Genomic DNA, 17535 nt, shown 5'->3' with positions numbered 1-17535 from the left:
GGACCCCCCATTAGAAAATGTATGCCAAGGACCCCCCATTAGAAAATATATGCCAAGGACCCCCCATTAGAAAATATATGCCAAGGACCCCAGAAAGAGAAGATTTTTGTTACGTGTCTAAACAGTGATTCTCAACCATTTTCATTTCAAGGACCCCCCCAGTTTGACATGCATTAGTCTACGGACCCCCATTTAATGGCGTTTATATCTCTGGCACCCACATTTATATTGTAGAATCAATGTTAGGTTCCATTTGTATACTCTGAGTTACAGACCATAAGGGTCCATTTGGTTCCTAAAGCTGGGGACCCCCTGGAACTCTCAAGGACCCCGAGAGGTCCCCGGACCCCACTTTGGGAACGTAAATAACACGATGCCTTATAACAACATTAACCCCGGCGTCACTGTTTGTGTTGGTTTGGGGTCAAATATTTTCACAATTTCCAGAGAATAGCCGAATAGGGTTTTAATGGTTAAAAGCACACAATAAAAGCACATGGTTTTATTAAAGCATGTGCTTTAAACTTAAAGGACCACTTCACCACTTTTCAACCTATCTTCATATAATAGGTCCTCGCTAATAATCATTATAAAATGGCACCATTTTTTCTACTCAGTCTGTGTCTCATAGGAGGGCTGTGGCCTGTGGGCAGTTCAGAAACCCCTCCACCAGTGACATCGTTAGGCAGATTATTTTTTACATTTTTACAAAAAAATGTTTAGATTCTTATTATCGTGAGAACGATGGCTTCCATTTTCGCATTGCAACTTTTCAGGACTAGAAAGCCTGCAGTTTCTATTGGATTGGATTCCACTTTGATGATGTCACTGGTGGACGGGTTTCTGAACTGCCCACAGCCTTCCTACACAGACACAGACTGAGTAGGAAAAAATGGTGGTATTTTATCATGAACATTCGTTAGGACCAATTATAGGAAGAGAAGTTGAAAAGTGGTGAAGTGGTCCTTTAATACGTTGCATATTTTAAATTTACTTCAGACAAGAGTCACAAGACATGGATTTATTTTCTACCTGTGGCAGAAGGCATCCTCTGGTGATTAACAATCTCTCACAAGTGTCCAGTCCAGGTATTCTCTCCAGTAGTGGAGCAGATTAAGTCAATATATCATAAGAATCGTTCACTTGATCATACAAGCACCAAAATTGGCACACAAGTGCTTCGGAACCTACTCTCTCAGAAAAGTACGTTGTCCACTTGAAAAAACAAAATGGACACCATTTTTCAAGATGGCCGCCATTTGAGGTGGTTTTAAACAGTGTTTGAGCTATATTGAGCTTTAAAATCCTATTTTGATGGCCTATACATCAAAATATATGTTTCTGAGTATGAGAAATCCAATTCTGAATTTAGAACATCAAAATTATTATATTATGATGATACAATGGGAATTAAACGATAAGGTGGGGCAGATTAAGTCCATATTCCATTATAAACCTTCACTTGGTGGTACAAGCACCATATTTGGCACAAATGATGTCCAGGATGTACTTTCTAAGAAAAGTACATTATACAGCTGAAAATCCAAGATGGCTGCCAGTTTTCAAGATGGCCACCTCGTCAAATGAATAAGTAAAACTTTAATGAACAGAAATGTGTGATCCACACATTGATCCAAACACAGGACTTGCAATGGATGAATGGTCGGGCTAGGTGTAGGGCACCAGATGCTTGAACATATTTCAATGTGCTTTGATGTTTTGTATGGTTGGGTGGTAAAAGGATATAGCCCTTGGCCTTTAACCGTATAACACAAGATGTTCTGCTACTAAAACTGATTGGAGGAAGTGTTTCCTCTGTCAAACAGATACGAAAGAGGAGTTGAAGTCTCCCCGTATTTGAGGCAATGCACCTGTTGCCCATCATGTTAGACTCATCCAGATTGGATGATGGAGGTGGCAGTGAGGATACATTGAGGCAAAACAGTACAAAGTATCACCAAAATTGTCGGGCAAATGTTTAGCAACTGAAACTCCAGCGTTCCACGATGATGATGATCCTGGTGAAGGACACGCAAAAATTAAAAGAGTGCAGTGCAGCGGATGTGATCTCCCCCCCATCAAAGCCCTGTATGACGATCGTTGTGTCGGCAAAGCTCGTGGAATTATGAGGGACCCAAGCCATCCCAACCACAGACTGTTTGAGATGCTGCCACATGGAAAACGTTTTCACAGTCTCAAAGCCACTGGAAACAGACAGCTTCTTTCCCCAAACAATCAGATACATGAACGAACTGATAAGAACCAGCTAGGGCGAAAGTTTACCTAACTTTGCTACTACAGGGAAACATGCACATGTGTTACTATTTTTCTAGTATTCTTTATTCTATCCCTTTGTTTGCTGTGCGTGCAGTGTTTTTTGTTGTTTGAATATTATGCTATCTATGCTGCTGCATCGTCTGTAAGGAGGCCAAACAAAAATAGGTTTTACTCATATGTACCTGTACACAAGATGTAACAATAAAGTCCAACCTTGAACCTTGATCTAGGTTCAAGCATCTGGTGCCCTACACCTAGCACGACCGTTCATCCAGTGCCATTTAAGTCCTGTGCGATCTGTACACCATCCAGGTAACTGAAGCCCTGTTACCCTTGTCTCAGCTCTCCCACGCTGGCACATCTTGTCAATTCAGGTGCGGCTATCAACTACAATGCTACAACTAACTAAACTTCTAGTGGAGATATATACAGGGGCTAATTAGCATAGTATACTACAAACTACAGTGAGTACACCACTACAACAGTTAGTAAACCACAACTACAGCTATACGCTACAAGCAGACACTGAACCCCATGCTGAGTCTCACAGCAGTGATGTAACCAGTGTGTCCTGGTTGTGCTTTGACATCACTCTTATAAAACAAAATTACAAACCAATAGAGCTTGATCACAGCATTTCAATGCATGATGATGTTGCCCTTCAACAATATCTGTGGTCAGACAGCTTCCGAAAACGCAAATTTTGAGTCACGTAATAGCTGCATCTTGCAAACTGGCGGCCATATTGGAACACCATTGAGTTCTTACAGTCAGAATAAATTCATTTTGATGTTTGAATCATTAACACATTTAAATTCTACTTTGAAAACCTTTTTGTTTTGTTTTTTGCATTTGACGAGGCAGCCATCTTGAAAACTGGCAGCCATCTTGGATTATCAGCTGGATAATGTGCTTTTCATAGAAAGTACATCCTGGACATAATGGGCAGTATTATGCGTGTCTTAAGTATCAGGTCTTATTACTTAACTTAAGACCTGGAGGCGTGATCAATGCCATTTGGCTATTCTGAGTGGCCAAACAGCATTGACCACGCCTCCAGGTCTTAAGTTAAGTCATAAGACCTGGTACTTAAGACACGCATAATACTGCCCAATGTGTGCCAATTCTGGTGCTTGTACCACCAAGTGAAAGATTCTTATGAAATATTGACTTAATCTGCCCCAGCTTTTCGTTTAATTCCCATTGTATCATCATAATATTCAATAATTTTGATTTGCTAAATGCGGAATTGGATTTCTCATACTCAGAAACATACATTTCGATGTATAGGCCATCACAATAGGATTATTCAATCAAACTATAGTTCAAACACTGTTTAAAACCATTTTGAAAGGTGGCCATCTTGAAAAATTGTGGCCATTTTGTTTTTTCAAGTGGACAACGTACTTTTCTGAGAGAGTAGGTTCTGAAGCACCTGTGTGACAAATTTGGTGCTTGTATGATCAAGTGAACGATCGTTTCAGTAATCTGCTCCACATGACATACAAGATGTGCACAGTGCAGATTATTGTGCACACTGGAATAAGCTCCAAAGCTTAACACTATTTATTAAGGTTCTTTACACCATAGTGGACAGCATATGTGTTGAGGACTAAATGGGTAAGGAACCTTAATAAATATTTTTATTATTATTCCAGTGTGCAGACCTTACCTTTTGTCTATCATATTAACCTCGGCCCAACACTGAGTGGATGTGCGTGTTCTTATACATACAAGATGCCTCATCTGTGTCTTCTTGCACCGCAAGTGTGATGAACAAAAGGTTAAGGTTGCTGAGAGTTCAACATGACAGTCCAACAAAAATGACAAGCAAGAACTCTTATTTTTAAGTGTAAATAAAAAAAATAAAATAATATATATATATTTTTTTTTATATCATAGATTTTATAGATAAATCACTTGCATCACCTTTAATAATGGTTAATGGCACTAGTTAGTAGACTTAATGTTCACCAGGTAAAGTTTAGTTAGTTACTGTGTTCATCCATTCCATTGCTATAAGTAGGCCTACTGTAGGGGTGGCCATATTTTCATAGAGAAACTAAAAGCCAGACCAACCACCAGAAATGATCCATTGTAAACATCGCCTAACTGGACAAATAACGTCCTTTTGCTCTGAACTACAAAGCCTTTAAAATTACAGCTTGAGGAATGTTTATCTATTGTTAAAAACAATGACCTCCCCCCAAACAAGGTATTCAGATAACGTCAAAGTTCTTCTGCTGTGAGTCTGATATATATGGGTGTTGCAGTAGTCAATTTACAACAGTGCATCTGTAGCAAGAGTACATATTAATAGACAAGGATTGTACAGTATAGCTATTACTTAACAATTTTATTTGAACTATTCTGAGAAACCTCCAGTTTGCAGTCTAGTCTTGTTTTCATTCAAGCACGGATCCTTATTTCAACATCCATGAAAATGCCAGGCCTATAGAATCTACTGCTGGCAGGTTTTCATATTGCATCATCTATAGTATAGATGATGCAATATAAAGACCTGCCAGCAGCTAGGCCTATAGAAGATATAACTGAAGCAGAATACATTTTCTTTTTAGACAATGAAAGGTATTGTCAGGAGGCTGCACAACCTTCCTGGCATGTGCAATAGTGGAAGAACGAATGAATCAATAACTTGTTTAAGGAGTTATCTTTCTCAGAACAAAAACAAACAAACTTGCAACACCTTTAAGATTTGGTAACATTACTTGAATAGCTGTGATCCCGTGAATGAGGAATTGTAATGCATCATATTTGTAGCCTATTATAAGCACAATTTGTAAGTGTATTATCAGCGTAGTAACTGCATCAGTCTTAAGACTAATATAAACCATATCATGAGGCAAGTACGACCCGCCACTAATACAGAAGATATATTTACAATATTTTAAGACAATACAAGCCATCAATACCGAACAAAATGCACTTATACAGCTGATGCTGATTTAGAACATTTTGAGAATTATGTGACAAATGGAAAGGTGTTATAGTTGGAAAGCATATCGTTGCTGTCGGGCAGGAACCACTTTAAAGGTTAGAATATGGAGATAATATCTCCATATTATAACCTTTCGTTTTTTCGTGAATTATGCTCCTACCTGATCATACTACAGCTGCAGTATGATCAGATATACAAGCTTCAAACGCGGGGGCTTAGCAACACATTTTGAGCTTGTAGATCTGCTGCCATTGCCATTTTTGAATTTGAATCTTGAAAAGTACGTTTTGGACATAATGTGACCAGATTTGACTGAGAGCCTGTCATCGCAAATTCCAGCTTTTCACCAGGAGAAAAACTTCAAAATGAGAAGAATAGAGCTGGAATCGACATGTAAATATGAAATAAATACTTAAACATGTAGCTAGGTGTAATGTTAGAGACCACAGAACTGAACCTTTCAAGCCTGTTTTCTCAACTCGCTGTTTCTCTGCAAGACATTACTCTATAAGCCATATCTCCAAAACTGCTGGGACAAACTGAACAACCAATATGTCAATTTGAAGCTATGATTCCCTGCTTTCATATGACATGGAAAAAACAAAAAATCAAAAGAAATCCAATGGCAGTCTGTCAAATTTGGTCACATATGCGGTTTCCACCCGACAGACGATATATATAGTGCAGAAAATATTACTGTATGCAATAAATTGCAGCGCATGTTGGAAATATTAGAAATGTTGAGTCGACAGGTTTGCTTGGTTCTGTCTTTAATGTGGAGTGTAGATGTGTGTAGTGTGTCAGTATAGAGGAAATATGCATTTTCAATACACAGGACTTGAAAGCTTGTCTCGATTCCTATTCTATTGTTACCAAACTCTTCCTCCTTTTGGGGCTAGGCAGCTACTCTTTGAGCTGCCACACAGGTTTGATACTTTGATCACACAAATAATAAATACATTCATGTCATTGTCTTCTATTGCTGTTATACTTGCAAAAAAGTGCATGACATATTTATGAGGTATCATGACTCATATATGACCTGAAATGTTTAAGTTCTATTTTGCCACACTAGCAGGGTATCATATTGAGTGATTATGTATTTTTTGTGAGGTATCGTGAATCCCTTAATATTAACTTCCCTGTTATATTACTTTAAATAATAACGTTTATGAATTAAGTATGAGAGTTTCATAGTTCTTGAGCAGTTAACAAAAAGCAAAAAATATTGGAAACGAGGGAAAAACAAGCCGATACACTACTGTACTTCATGCCTGATTAAACATATACTTGTGCTTTTTGGTTTCATTCAGATGGCTTATGAAGAAAATACATATACTGTGATAAATGTCATGTCTATCGGTATAACAGCTCATACAAGACCTGTAATGTTATAATATGCATACTACAGTATGAGCTTATAATAAAGTGTTTTAACTTAACCATCAAGAATAATTATCTCAAGAGTAAGAGTCTCATCAAAAGTTCATGGTGTTTATGCAATGAGAAGGCAGTACCTTTCTCATTTACTTAAAAGTAGAAAAAATACCACTTCTAGGAACAAAAACAAAGGCTTTTTTTCATTTTCCAACCCAAAAAGTCAACAACGGTGTGCTTAACGCCAATGACATTTTCAGCTAACTTTATTCATTTATTCCAGTTCACATTGGTTCTTTGAAATAGCTGGAAACCCCTCTTACACAAAAGAAGTATAACAGGCATTCGTCCGTCCTCTCTCCAACTCAGATACTGTACTGAATATTTCCACGAGTCCAGAGTGACCGCCATATTGTTTGGTCCCTCTTACAATGAAGAACAAACAAAGTACCAAAACATCCCATTGGATTTCAATTAAATTTGTTTATAGCAAAGTTACATAAAAATGGCACAGTCACAGAGTAAATGAGATATTAATAACCCCACTATATTAATTTAAAGTAACCCATTGCAGTTATTTGACAAAACATCCAAATCTGGAGTCCCTCAACCCCATACAGGTGGACTGGACACACTGCACGATACGGTATGCTATGTATGTAAAACCTGACTTATGCTGAAAATGGCCGATCTACAAGCGCCATGATGTATTGTGAGCTTGTAGACGGGCTATTTCTGGTGCGCGATATTGGGCGCGAAAACCAAGTATAACCGGGCATAAGGGTGGCCGTGATGACTTACATACATTACCTCCTTCAATGACTTGTGCTGCAACATCCACAATAGAACACAATGGATATCAAAGTACACAGAACTGTTCTGTAAGTGAGAAAGAGAGAACATGCATTTCTAAAATGCAAAACCTTAATCCCCATTAATGCTCATACCCTGCGCCGCTCCTAAAGAAAACCCCCCCAAAAAACAAAAAAAAATCCATTCTTACTAGTGATTCTATTCATATACATATATTTTACATTTTTGCGGTCCTGGTTTTAATGTACCCCATGTCTTTAATATCATATACCTTTATGACTCGGTACCGTCTCAATCATTCAGAACAACATCTATCCCCCAGACCATAATCTCTGGTACATTCAGTACTTTCCCTATAAAGTCTCTTTAAGATTTTCTTTACAATTCATTAAAAATACATAGGAACAAAAATAATGGTCTTAACGTCAGTCCACTGTCCAGCAGAGGCTGCGTAGTTAGCTCAGTGGAGTCTTATTATTTGCTTTCTTTAACGTAGCTAAACGACCAAAACTAACTGACCACTCTTCTTCATTCTGTGTGTATCTGTGTGTCCGGCCTCTGGAGGCCCAGGTCAGTCTGAAGAAAGGCTCCCTGTCCCAAGGCTGTGGAGTACGCTCTGTTGTTGTGGGTCACTGTAAAACCAGGGTTGGGGAAGGAACCAGAGCTTCCACGGTTCTGACCCGGGGGGGCCTGAGGCTGAGGTACTGGGTGGAAGTCATCCAGGTTGTCGTAGTGGGACGGCACCGCGGTGGTGCCGTGTTGTGTCTGGTAGGAGGAGTAGTCTCTCTCCAGCTCGGGGTTGGCCTGGATGTAGTGCTGCTGCTGCTGCAGTCGGACACTGTGTGATCTCTCAGGCTTGGAATGGGCGGCCGGCTCCCTGGGAAGCGGTGCCTGTTCATCTGTGCTGTGGTAGCCACTGGATGCTTTGACCTTGTTCTGGTGGTGGTCGTGATCGGGGCATTCGTACCGCGTTTGGAAGTTCCTTTTATTGGGGTACCCTTGCTGCTGCCAGTGCTTGGAGCCACCACCTCCTCCTCCTCCTCCACCACTGAGCTTGTCGTCTCCAGGGTCGTATTTGGTCTCGTGCCGGCCGCTCTCCTGCTGGTAGGAAAGGTTGTGGCTCACGATGACAGCTGGAAGGGAGTGTGAGGATTGGCATTTCTTGGAGCTTTGCTTGGCCGGTCCGTCCAACTTGTCACTCAGCGTATTGAGCTGACTGTGCTTGTCAGTATCCATATACAGGAGGACGTCGGGGTCCAAGTGTCTGGCGTGGTACCTCCCGTCTTTGCTCTCGGCTGCGATCAGGAGAGCTTTGCCGGGGTCGGATTTGCTGCGCAGGTGCAGGGTGTCATAACCCGATATATCTGCAGGCGCGAACAGGCCCACGTTGTCGTACTGAGAGAGGACTGGACCCTTGATCTTCTGCCTCGCCCTGCTCTCCCTGCGGATGGAGTGCATGCGAAGTCTCTCCGATTCCTCGGGGTCCCAAGAAAGGTAGACGGGAGCTCCCTTGGAGCCGTGCCCGGGGGGCATGTCCCTGCTGACAAAACTGTGCTCCTTCCCGGGTAGGAGGACGTGGCGAGAGAGGTAGTGGTACCCACTCGCCTTGCCTGCTGCTGCTGGCCGGCTTCCATTGGATCCCGAATCTCTGCCGTAGGAATGAAAGTGCCGGACGCGTATGGTCCCATAAGGGTCCACGTCATAGTAGGGTGCTTCTAGAGGGCTGCCACCCGAGTAGGGACTGTAGCGGTACTGGACCCGTCCGTTTTCAAAGAAAGGCTGCAGCTGGGTGACATGATAGTCGTTTTGTGAGGACTGCTGTTGCGACGGGGGCGGCTGCTGGGGCGGCTGCTGGTAGGCTTTGCACTGATACATGGGCCGGTGGTAGAAGAACATGTCGTCTTCAGGCGGGGGGACCTCCGTCCGCTGGAGGGGCACCGGGCGGATAGTGGGAGGGACATGGAACGAGTGCACTCTGCGGATGGTGGGATATCCTTGGACTCTGTCCATAGTGGCGTAACCTCCCTGACCCTGGTGCCCTAGCCCAGGAGAAACGTACCCTCCCCTGCTCCGGGACTTCATGGAGTGGTGGTAGGACCTGGGCCCCAGAGTGCAGTAGCGGTTGTCGGCACGGGCGCTAGTGTAGGGTATCTGAGGCTCAGACGTTGACACGTAGGAGAGGTGCGGGGGCACACTGTCCGGCCGGTAGTGGTGTGGCACAGACTGTGGACCCACAGGAAGGGGCCGCTGCTGCTGGTGGTAGTAGGCAACGCCTGGGGGCTCTAGTGAAACCCCCTCTCCTTTAGAGTGGTACAGGTAGGCTGGCTGCTGGGCAGAGGGTTTGCGAGGAGAAGGAGGATGGTGAGATGGCAGAGCATCCGCGGGCGTAGAGGCATCAGACTGGATGTAGAAAGAGGCCTCGCTGGCCTGGCTGAGTGCTGCTGTGGCCAGTTTGCTTTCGATGGAGCGGATGGGAGGGGTCGGGGGCGTGGGTCCATACGAGTCCTTGTGTTTCACAGGCTCAACGCAGGGCTGTACTGGCTTAATGGCCTCCCAGGGCTTCTCAATGGGCTCCCAGGGCTTCTCAATGGGCTCCCAGGGCTTCTCAATGGCCTCCCAGGGCTTCTCAACGGGCTCTGCTGAGTTAGGGGCTACTCTAGCACTAGCCTTTGCGTGCAACTGAGGTTGTGTTGAGGCCTGGGCTTGCGGCTGAGGGTGGAACTGTGTCTGGGGCTGAGGTTGTGTTGAGGCCTGGGCCTGCGGCTGAGGGTGGAACTGTGTCTGGGGCTGCGGCTGTGATGAGGCCTGGGCCTGCAGCTGAGGGTGGAACTGTGTCTGGGGCTGCGGCTGTGAACGGGACTCTATTTGAGGGTTAGTCTGTGTTGGAGGATCAGCCAGAATGTGAGGTTGAGGCTGTAGTTGAGGTTGTGTTTGTGGCAGTGCCTGCTTTCTAGCTTGTTGTTGTTGAGCTGCTTGCGGCTGCTGGGGCGACGGTTTGGGAAAGGTTGGGGGTGATACCGTCTCCTCCGCCTTGACCTGGAAATTAAACAGTATATTGTTAGTAAACCATTATTTCAGATTAACTTGACCATATTTCTTTAACCTATTTAGACCTGACGTCGAACTAAAAAAAAACGTTCCCTCTGAAAGAATATATATTCAAAGATTTGTGATAGATCACATTACATTAATAGATCACATTACTGATAGGGAGGGGATTGTTTACCCATTTTGACCATAGGACGTGTGGAGCCGTCCTAGCTAAATCCAACCGATGGATTACACACGTCCTCGCAATCCATTGATATCAAACAAGAGAAAAATATTCAGATTGTTTTTCTTTTTTGGGGGGGGGTTGGCCTCTCCTTCGGCACCATACTCCTTGCTGTTTGCGCATGCGCGTTGTCGTTCACTTCCCTGTTTACCGTTCACAAAGAAAGGCTCGTATCTCCTAATCTAGGGAGCTCTCCGTGGTTTTGACCAGATGGATATACTAAGCTCTTCATTTCTGACTTCAACATGCCTCTCGTTTTCAAATATGAACGGGAGGGATTATCGAGCGACTTTTATCATAGCGAGGTAAGCAAGCACCATTATTTATTAAAGCCTACCGGGCACCGTTTGGCTCACATCCCCCTCTCTGCCTGAGGGAAGGTTATGTATTAAAGCCTACCGGGCACCGTTTGGCTCACATCCCCCTCTCTGCCTGAGGGAAGGTTATTTATCCAGATCTCAAGAAAACATGAATTGTCTCTCGTCTTTGCTTATATTGGCACTTCTCCATTATTCTCATTTTTAGGATCACAGGAACATGTTTTAAGAGCACTATGCCTCCGAGTCTGAACATAGTATTCTATTGTTGCACTTTGTATAAGTCACTCTTGACTATAACGGCTGTAACGTTATATGGACATGTAAATAGTTGTATAAGAAATGTATTCATTAAATAGAACTCACTTCAGTTCAACATAATCACACCTAATCATTTATTCATAAAACTTGTGCCGTTTACCTCAGCAACGGGTTGCGGTGAGCCTCCTGTCGCCTTGCAGCCGTTACTGCACATATTGACCAGAGCAGGACTGGACTTGCTAGTAGAGAGAGCTACCTGACCCATGGCAGGCTGCTGGCTCTCTGCTCTCTTCTGGGTCAGAGCCACCAGGCTGGGGGATCTGGAGCGGGAGGCAGCACTCTGGTAAAGAGGAGTGGCGGGTGGGGTGATGTGGTCCTGCCTACTTCCAGGAGGGGTGGATGGGGAACATTTGCTGCCGAGGCCGGTGGAGTCTGGCTGCGGTTGCTTCAACGGGGGGATGAGGGACAGCGGCGGGTAAGAGGCCGCGACGGCGGTCGGGGTCGTGGTGGCGTTTCCCATTGGGGGGTTTTCCTCCCCTGCGACCTCCTGGATGTGTACGCGTAGCTGCAGCAGCACCGGAGGAGGACAGGGGGGAGAGTCCACGGCATCCCAGGGGTCCTCCTGCGGCCGGACGGGGGACACCGGGGTGGGGGGCCCGGAGGACCTCCTCTGGGCCTGAACAGACACCTGCTGCTGGGCAGACTCCGCTAAGGCCAAGGCCAGCATGCGGGCAGCATTCTTGGGAGGGGGAGGGGGCGGGGCAGATACGGGGGGGTGAGCGGGGGTGAGGTCCTTTGACGAGTCCAGAGCTACGGCTCCTGGGAAGGGGCGACAAAGACATGGGAACTGCATTTGAAGAATGATCGAGTGAGAAAAGGGCAACGTGGTGCACAACAAGACAAGACAGGAGCAGGCAGGCAAGGCAAGGCGGAGGTCAAGGCTCTTCAGGAGGAGGAAAGAGAGGGAAACGTTAAGCATGGCGGCCGGGCATCTCTTCAGGAGGAGGAAAGAGAGGGAAACGTTAAGCATGGCGGCCGGGCATCACGCGATAAGATCTCTTTGGGCTCCATGCAAGTTGTTAAAGGCATGAACCTGCTGGGACACTAAACCTAGGGGAAAAGCAGGCATCCATTTTAATTTCAAGTGAGAAAAATATATAGATATTATAGGTAGCATGACAGAATATGATAATTGAGAAGCCAAATGAAATGAAAGAGAACCGTGAACAGTTTGAATACGTCTGCATTGGCACCATACGGCCGCCGCCTCACCTCTGTGTTCTTCACTTCCAGTGGGCGCTCCTCGCGGCTGTGCGTTCTCCTGCTCTCCCGCCTGCTCTCGGCTCTCTGCGCTGTCCAGGGCGGCCAGCTTGCAGTGCAGTTCCATCTGGAACGCTTCGCACAGAGAGGTGCGAGAGCTGACCCTCGGCAGCACGCCGCCCATTGAGGGGAGAGGGTCCCCCCCCCTGTGTCCTGAGGGAGGAGGGGACGAAGGCTTGGGAGGGACACCTTTGTCTTGTAGTACATCTGCGGGGAACATCTCTAAGATGTTCAGCGGGGCCAGACTGGCCGACTTCAGGCATTTAATAGGCGACACGGCCTGCGTGGGCTTATCCGTGTAGGAGTAGGAGGTGGTCAGCTTCTTGTTTCCGACCTTCTCCGTCCCCGCGGTCACGCAGCCCAGATCAGGAGGCAGCAACGGTGCGGTTACGTCGCCCAGGAAGCACGGCGAGATGTGCTCGGAGCAACTGGTTTTACCGGTAGCACTACCGGAGCTCCTCTTTAGGCTGAGCCCCTCGGCGCCGGCGGCCGGAGAGGAGGAGTCGTCTAGGGGAAAGGCGTTGTAGGGGTTGTCGGGGAGGCTGCACTGGAAAGACATGGGGTCGAAGTCCAGCGAGGCCATGCCGATGTCCGGCGGGCTGAGGTCCACGTCCTCGCCGGCCGAGCGGGGCGGGGAGATGAGGGCGGGCACGCAGATGGGTCCGTTGTCTCCGTCGCTGTCCTCCGCGCCGGCGTCCTGCTGGTGGTGGTAGGGATTGCAGTGCTGATGATGCCGGCTGTCCAGCAGCTCGCCGTTGAAGGAAGCCGACAGCGCGTCGCTGCTGGAGCGTGGTCGCCGCGGGCGGTACACCTTGGACTCTCCTACACGGAGAGACGGAGACACGTCAGCTTAAACCCATTTAGATCTGAGGACGATTCTACAAATGCCTTCTAAATCCCATGTTTCTGTGTCAGTGGTTCTCAGACATTTTCATGTCAAGGATGACAAAAATATATGTAATTGGCCGCCGACTCCCATCTGAAAATATGTTGTTCCATGCAGGGACCCCCCAGACGCAAAGAATTGAGTTAAAAATGTTCGCTCTGAAATAATATATATTCAAAGATTTGCACCGCATTTTCACAATTTTTCAAAAATAGCAGACCTACAAGCTCGTAGCGCGGCACTCGGTGGCGCACTATGAGCTTGTAGGTCTGCTATTTCTCAATAGCTAAAGCACAACACAATGCTTTAAACACCAAAAGGGGTTCCTGTCCAGAATGGGTTAAACTCAAATGTACAACAACCAGGGTTGGGGACCATGTATTTATTTCTTAAGAGTAATTTTAAGAGTTTTTAAGAGTAATCTCTATGTTCCAATTAAAGAAGTCCTTTGTGCTGCTTATGATGTACAAAACAAAGAGAGAAGCACTTAAACATTACCTTCAACATTATGCAGGGAGGTCAGCGATTCTTCACTCTTGGCTGATCTCAATGTAGCCGTGTCTCCTCTCCCGCCTGGAACGAGCACAATTTACAATTACAATTTAGCAGACGCTCTTAATCCAGAGCGATTTACATTAAGCAAGAACAAAAAGCATGGCAATCCATCACATACATAAAAAGTAGTAATCATGAAACATGCGTAGTCAAATAAAAATCTTTCAAAAAACTACAGCCCAATCCTGGTCTCTAAACAAACTGCCTCCCCCTGGCCAGCCGGGGCGCCTGATGGAGGGGAAAGGAACTGGTTGGAATAACGTGTTCCTTCCACGCGCTACGTCCAACCAGGGAAACTCCCCCCTGTCACGTGTAAAGGAGCAACTTGGACACTCAGGCAGGAAAGAAGCAAGAGTTCAAGTCCGTTGCTCTCCCCATGTCCCCCATATATGGGGACTAGGCTGGCGGAGGGTGTGTAGAGAGCCCAGGATCACATTAGATAATTGGCACAGGGGTGAAAAAATGGGTTACAAAATCGAGGGATAAAAATGTAATAATAAAAAAAAAAACTACAGCCCACCGTTGATGAACCATTGACTTAGACCCAAGAGGTTATTGTCAAAATGTCTGCCATAATAAAAGTCTTACCAGCTAGAGCCATAGTCTTGAGCTCATTGGGCTCACTGGGGTTGCGATGCAACTTGCGCTTCGACATGGACGATGATTTCCCCAAGTTGAAGAAAGAACGCCAGCTTCCCACTGGAGACTTCTTGGATTTAATAGGAGGCCTCTTCCTGTGACCAACACAACAACAGAGGCTTAGTAAGATATATCATTTAATAGGAGGCCTCTTCCTGTGACCACAACAACACAGAGGCTTAGTAAGATATTCACACATTTCATTTAAAGGCTGACTGAATCCAAGATACTTATGCCATATTTCTGTCTGCTCATTGTGTTTGAAACAGAGGAAGAAAAGAGTTATGGTTACTTAAAACGGTACGGTCATTAATCACAGTTCTCCATTTCAACATCTGCAGGCTTTGGTGCAAGAAAAGCTATGGCACAACAATGCTATTATATCATCAGTCAGCTCATAGTTTGTCTCATTACTGGCCTGAGCAAGTAGTAAATGACACTCTTGTAACTCATGTGGCTTGTGAGACAAGTACTCTGTATTCAGTGTATTCACACTGAATTACTTTACTACATATGTACACTGAGGGCTCCATTTTCGTCACCGCTAAACCCCTTATCCCTAAACTTATTTGCCTTTTTTTTTTTTTTACCATTTTGAAAAGCATTATTGAATAGTTCAACTAGCCAATCTACATTGACACGTTGTGAGCTTGTAGACTGGCCATTTTAACTATTAAAAATGTTTTGCAAAATAGTAAAAAAAGGCAAAGAAGTTTAGGGATAAGGGGTTTAGCGGTGACGAAAATGGAGCCCTGAGTGTACAAATGGAACCAAACTGACCACGAATGGCTTGATTTTGTTCCATTTAAGTTAAATTCATAACGAGGATTTGTATGCGTCATAGTCCAACACTTTGCCTCATGTCGGTAAAGAAGCTGTATAAACCCAATACAAATGATCTCTTCACGTTTGGCCTTGTGAGAAGAAGAAGTAGGTTTATAACTCTTTACACCTCTTTGCAGGTTTAACCCATTTAGGCCTGACGTCGAAATTTAAAAAATGTCTTCTACATCCTGACAGTTTTCTGAAAAAGCTATGTTTCTATGTCAGTCGTTCTTCGATTTTTCAAAAATAGCAGGCCTACAAGCTCGTAGCGCGCCACTCGGTGGCGCGCTATGAGCTTGTAGATCTGATCTTTTTCAATAGCTAAAGTATAACATAATGCTTACAACACCAAAAGGGGTTCCCGCCCCAAAATGGGTTAAATGGCTGACATTCAATCTCCTTTTTGTTACAAGCAGGGACAGGATTAGGAGTACAACACACCTCTCAGTGGGGAACTCGATGACCGTGTGGAATTTCCCCTGGAGGGCGGCCGGACCTTCGCCCACTTCAATGTACTTGCTGTCCTCAGTAACAGGAGAGTTGATCTGAGCCTGGGTTCTGGCCTGGGCCTCCTCCAAGCTCAGCAGTTTGGTAGAGGGAGACGACACCAGCAGCGACTTGGGCCTCGACAATGAGTTGTGACCTGGGGATTGTGGGGAGGGGTATATGAAATTAATGATTATGAGTGATGCAGGGCCCCCACAGGAGGCATGTTGTGAGACCCCAAATTTGATTGGAACAATCTCCCTCGATCTCTTAGGCCTGACTCACACCTTCACAACAGATTGATGTATAGCTGATGCATGAGACTTGTTTACTGATGCAAGCTCGCAATGCATTTCCAATGGGAGTCACATGGTTTGACACAACATTTTTGTTGTATGAGGGGGTGGGGGGCAGTCGAAACACAGCCGAAAGCCGTACAACAAAAATGTTGTGTCAAACCATGTGACTTCCATTGGAAATGCATTGGGGCAGCCATGACACTTAACCTTTGTTTACATCTATCATAGCATGCGTCAATGTTGTATGCTAGATCAAAAGGTGTGAGTGAAGCCTTAGATCCATCTCATCATTCAGTAGCTTCAGGACTTCCTTATATTCACATCTAGACTCAACTTGTCTCTATGCTTCTAACCTTTACGGTAACCAGTAATGACACTGAAGTATTTGCACTGTGACCTTATCTCCATTGTGTAACAGCTGCTGATGATGTGGTGGTTGGTGGGGTTGGTGGAAGAGGGCGAGCAATAGGGGTGTAAATTAGAATCGCGATTCCCGTTATGAACGATTCAAAATCGATTCATAATTATTATTTTTTGGTTACAGTTACAGGAGTTTTCACTACATGGTGTTTGTGATATGAAATGTAAGCTCACCCTAATCACAGTAAACATCATGTCTTCAGTCATGTTCAAGTTACTGTAGTATAGTACTTCAGTTGGCTGGAGTAGATTGTGATGAAATCCTATGTATTGAATCGAGAATCATTTTTAATTTTTAATCGAATCGTGAGTGACCCCAAGAATCGGAATCGAATCGAATCGTGGGACACCCACTTCACAGCCCTAGTGAGCAAGCTATTTGTGTATATATGTATGTGTTTGTATATCCGTTTGTATCTGTGTACTGTATGTTTTGTGTATTTGTTTGTTTATGGGTCCCTCTTGAAAATGAGATGCTGCATCTCAAGGGGCTGTCCCTTCAATAAAAATCAGAAATTTGTGGATTTGTGGAAGAGTTAAATCTTATTTTGTGAATTTTTATAAAACCTTGTGTTGCGGCTGTAGGCTGTTCAAAAGCCGTGAGCCGAGGAGCTAAGCATGAGAGTATACGACACTTGTATGACGCACACGCAAAGGAATTCAGGTCCACTCCAAGCTGTCAGTTTGACCATTTATTCATGCTTAGCTCCTCGGCTCGCGGCTTTTGAACAGCCTACAGCCGCAACATAGTCAACAGAAAATGCCGACTCCCAGCTCACCCCCTCTCCGTCCCAAGTTCCTCAACTCTAGTGCCAGGTAAACGCTGT

The 17535-nt window shown here is 45.0% G+C and overlaps 1 protein-coding gene across 10 annotated transcripts in view; it reads right to left on the bottom strand.

Moving 5' to 3' along the window:
- Nucleotides 1–6863: 6863 nt before the first annotated feature.
- arhgap32b (Rho GTPase activating protein 32b) overlaps nucleotides 6864–17535 on the bottom strand; it is a 166336-nt gene continuing 155664 nt past the window's right edge. For all 10 annotated transcript variants that reach the window (XM_079508347.1, XM_079508349.1, XM_079508350.1 and 7 more), the window contains 6 exons: nucleotides 15945–16146; nucleotides 14628–14773; nucleotides 13983–14057; nucleotides 12551–13420; nucleotides 11439–12097; nucleotides 6864–10462 (listed from right to left, as the gene is read on the bottom strand). In XM_079508347.1, the coding sequence (XP_079364473.1) occupies nucleotides 7955–10462; nucleotides 11439–12097; nucleotides 12551–13420; nucleotides 13983–14057; nucleotides 14628–14773; nucleotides 15945–16146 (4460 nt within the window). In that variant the 3' untranslated portion in view covers nucleotides 6864–7954. The remainder of the gene's footprint in view (nucleotides 10463–11438; nucleotides 12098–12550; nucleotides 13421–13982; nucleotides 14058–14627; nucleotides 14774–15944; nucleotides 16147–17535) is intronic.

Source organism: Electrona antarctica (assembly GCF_951216825.1).
Source record: "Electrona antarctica genome assembly, chromosome: 8".
NCBI lineage: Eukaryota > Metazoa > Chordata > Actinopteri > Myctophiformes > Myctophidae > Electrona > Electrona antarctica.
The sequence above is the reverse complement of the archived record's forward strand: the minus strand, read 5'-3'. Positions and strand labels throughout refer to the sequence as shown.